Source organism: Octopus bimaculoides, chromosome 4, assembly GCF_001194135.2.
Source record: "Octopus bimaculoides isolate UCB-OBI-ISO-001 chromosome 4, ASM119413v2, whole genome shotgun sequence".
Taxonomy (NCBI): Eukaryota; Metazoa; Mollusca; class Cephalopoda; order Octopoda; family Octopodidae; genus Octopus; species Octopus bimaculoides.
Window position 1 is genome coordinate 51,814,299 of NC_068984.1, and position 3,780 is coordinate 51,818,078.

General features: G+C 37.1%; 1 protein-coding gene across 2 annotated transcripts in view; it reads left to right on the plus strand.

The window, feature by feature from the left end:
* The window catches only part of LOC106868735 (adhesion G protein-coupled receptor L4), a 91,632-nt gene that overhangs the window by 11,062 nt on the left and 76,790 nt on the right, over positions 1-3,780 (plus strand). For both annotated transcript variants that reach the window (XM_052967053.1, XM_014914132.2), the window contains exons 3-4: positions 89-106; positions 3,166-3,186. In XM_052967053.1, coding sequence (XP_052823013.1) covers positions 89-106; positions 3,166-3,186 — 39 coding nt within the window. The remainder of the gene's footprint in view (positions 1-88; positions 107-3,165; positions 3,187-3,780) is intronic.

Sequence of the window (3,780 nt, forward strand, 5' to 3'; positions counted from 1 at the left end):
TGTATCTATACATGCATCCTCACAACATTAGAATTTATTGAATCTGAGTAAATCAGTTAATTATAATCTCTTTTTAATTTTTTTGCAGCACAGTCATCTTGTCTTGGTAAGTTAAATATATTTATTATCATTATATTAGAAATGATCCATTTCTAAGAGCTTGACAAGCATCTTCAGCCAGCTAGTCATGCTACTTCAGGCTGATGACGAGCAAAAACTCAGAAACATATCCCTGAATGCAGGCTAGGCTGGGTGGAGGTGCTTGTCTCCCCCTTGTAAGCATAAGGACACAGGAAATGTGTCAAGGCCGACAGGAAGCAGTCCAGCTTCCTAGGGCTAAATAGCAGTAGTATGATTCCCTTGTTGGGACTGTCACGTTAAGTTGACAGTATACAACTACTTTATTATTATATTAATCATCCATAAACTATATAATTTTTCTCTCCACTTTCTGTTTCTTGATCAAAAGAAAGAACCCTGGAACTCTCTATCTGCTATATTCATGAACAACATGTAACTCAAAGTTTGATCTTGTGACATATGTCAAATGTCAAACCTAAAAACTTTGAATGACTTCTTTTGAAATATATGACAGTAAAATTTCCACACGAAGAATGCTATCTACAGACTTTGTATGTATCAAAAATGATAATCATTACTTTATATGTTTATGAATTGCTTCCTCATATGCTAACATGATCACCATATGCTAACCATTTATTTCATGTAGATCTAATCAAGAACTGTCCATCTGACCATCTTTGCCCACTATTCCTTGTAAGATTGTGTGATTAGAGTCCTCAGGCAATAGTCATTACACTCTCTAGTTGGGTTTCCAATTGTGACCAACATTCTTGGTCTACCCACTAGGTCTCTTGCCAGCCAACTTGGCTCAAAGAATCCATCTTGTAATTCTTTCCTGTGACATTCTAGTCACATGTCTGTAGTACCAGAGCTGTGACTTCTCAATGCAGAGAAGTAGCAACTCAGCCTGCAGAGAATCTCTGATCTTCAAGTTATGCACCCTGTCTAGTAACATTATCCCAGAGATCCTTCAGAGAAACTCCATTTTGGCTACTTGTATTAATAGTTGTACTCTTTTGGGCATTACCCAACATTCATGACATAGGTGAGGATAGCACTGGAACAGCCATTCAGACTCACAGGCCTCACACATGCAGATAGCCATCTTTGCCCTGATAGCAGTGAGCAGGGATGTAGTCTAGGGACCAAGAACATCAGAGTTCTCCACTACCACAGGCTTGACCACAAACCTATTGGAGATTGGCCTGTTCTTTGAAAGCTTGCTCCCTTCAGCCTGACAAGCAAAAAAGCCTGGGTTGCTAACTGAAAGCATCAAGTTGCAACTGGAGAAAGTATCACAACATGTGACATCCAAGATGAGGAACCTACCACTGAGAACAGGAAATTGGTATGCTCTTTGGCCTTTTACCATCTCCTTGGTCTAGCTGACTAGCTTAAGCTGGGAAAGGATATTTGCAATGTCCAGGCCATGCATTATGATATCATTGGGAACAGCATGGCATGAAAGGCGGCCAGCACTATAATGACATGACAATGGGAGGAAGATGAAGGAATCCATGGCAGATGCACAGTGGCATTTGTGAGGGTTGCAGATCTGGGGGCCAAGTGTCAGAGAAACACTGGCATGCAAACAGTTGCTAACCAGCTGAGAGTCTATTCAAGAGTGAGCATATTCATGGAAATATTGCATTTTAAGACAATGTGTTCACATCTGTCAATAGATGGCTAAAATTTACACATATATTTTATAGTACAATATAGCAATGAGACAAAGCACCAGTTGTTAATTTCTGGTACATTGCAAATAAAAGAGAATTTTATAATGACGTATGTTTGGGCTTTCTCTTGCTTCTTTTCTTCGTTGATAATGAGAATTTGGCAATGACGATGATGATGATAATGACAATGAAAAATAGACAAAGAAGAAATAAATAATTATAAAAAGTAACTAAAGCACAAATTATTGAGATGAAGAAACTTTATTGGGTAAAAATTAATGACAACAGTCCTCTACTTCTACTCTTATAGATTATTGTTGGCACTCTGTCGCTTATGACGTTGAGGGTTCAACGGAACAGCCTGTTCGTGAAATTAACGTGCAAGTGGCTGAGCAATCCACAGACACGTGTACCTTTAATGTAGTTCTCGGGGATATTCAGCGTGACACAGTGTGACAAGGCTGACCCTTTGAATACAAGTACAACAGAAACAGGAAGTAATAGTGAGAGAAAGTTGTGGTGAAAGAGTACAGCAGGGTTCGCCACCATCCCCTGCCGGAGTGGAGCTTTAGGTGTTTTCGCTCAATAAACACTCACAACGCCCGGTCTGGGAATCGAAACCGCGATCCTATGACCGCGAGTCCGCTGCCCTAACCACTGGGCCATTACGCCTCCACTCTTATAGATATGATATATATAATTAGAAAAAGTGTGTTGCATGTACTAAGACATGTCTAGCTGCATGTGAATTTAACCAAATTAATTATCCAGATGATATATAAAAAATTTGTTTGAACACTGGAAAACTTCAGTGTACAAAACATTGGTGACTTTTACATCATTGCATTTGCCACATCCTGTATAGTTCTTGTAAGAGCTACATACAACTGTCCATGTACAATTGTCCCATCAACTGGGAAGAACAGACCTTGTTTGTTCAATGATTGACAGTGAAAATTATTGATGTCATTACAAAAGTCCACTCAAAATAGAAGCTATAATTGTATGAAGGGATACTGAAAAGTTCGTGGTTTTAAGGATATTGTGAAAGGCCTGGCTGGAGGCCCAACATTCAAAGTTTTTTTACAGGGCTTAGAAAAACTGAAGGGCCACTACAATAAGTATGTGAATCTGAGAGGGGATAAAATCATAATTAACAATAAAATCATAATTAACTGATCCTCTGTATTTTCTTCAACCCAAAGCCAGGAACTTTTCAGCACCCCCTCATATTACAATTTTCATATACATACATACTTGCATACATACAATGCTTATATATTCAAATGCGCTCTCATTTAGATACATATTTATATACATACATCTGTTTTCCTTTGCACACATACATACTGAAAAGTTTTGCATTTGAGTAATAATATTCTTTTGTTTCAATCTCTTGCAGATGATGAACCTAATTGTAATGGTAAGTTAAATATATTTATTATTAATGTATTATCATTCATGAACTTGTATCATTCTTTTCTTCTCTCCACTTCACATCTCTTAGAATTATGCATCAAACTGATTATAGCAAAATAACCCATAATAAACCACTGACTATATTCATGAACAATGAGGGCCTCAACCTTGATCTTGTAACAAATGTCAGCATAAAAATTCTGATTGTATTTTTGTGCATTATCTTAATGTATAAAGCTGAAGTTGTGTGTCTGTGTGAAGCCTTTTTAAAAGTGTATAGAAATCCACATTTTCCACTTTTTCGTAAAAGTTTTTACATCAATGGAATTTTCTCGATGTGAACTTTCCAGTGCAGTAATTAGATTTTTAAAATTCCGTTTACTTTGTGTGATTTAAGGGAGATTTGGCTGTTGTTTCTAGTAACTTTTATATTTCTTCCTTTCTACTGGGAATGGTGTTCTTACACACGTGCTCAACATATAATATAGAGAGTAAGAGTAAAAGAGGGAGAGAGAGAGAGAAAGTGATACATACAAAGTCATAGATTAAACTTTCCTCTCAGTATTCTTTACCTATTTTTCATAACATTGTTACGTAA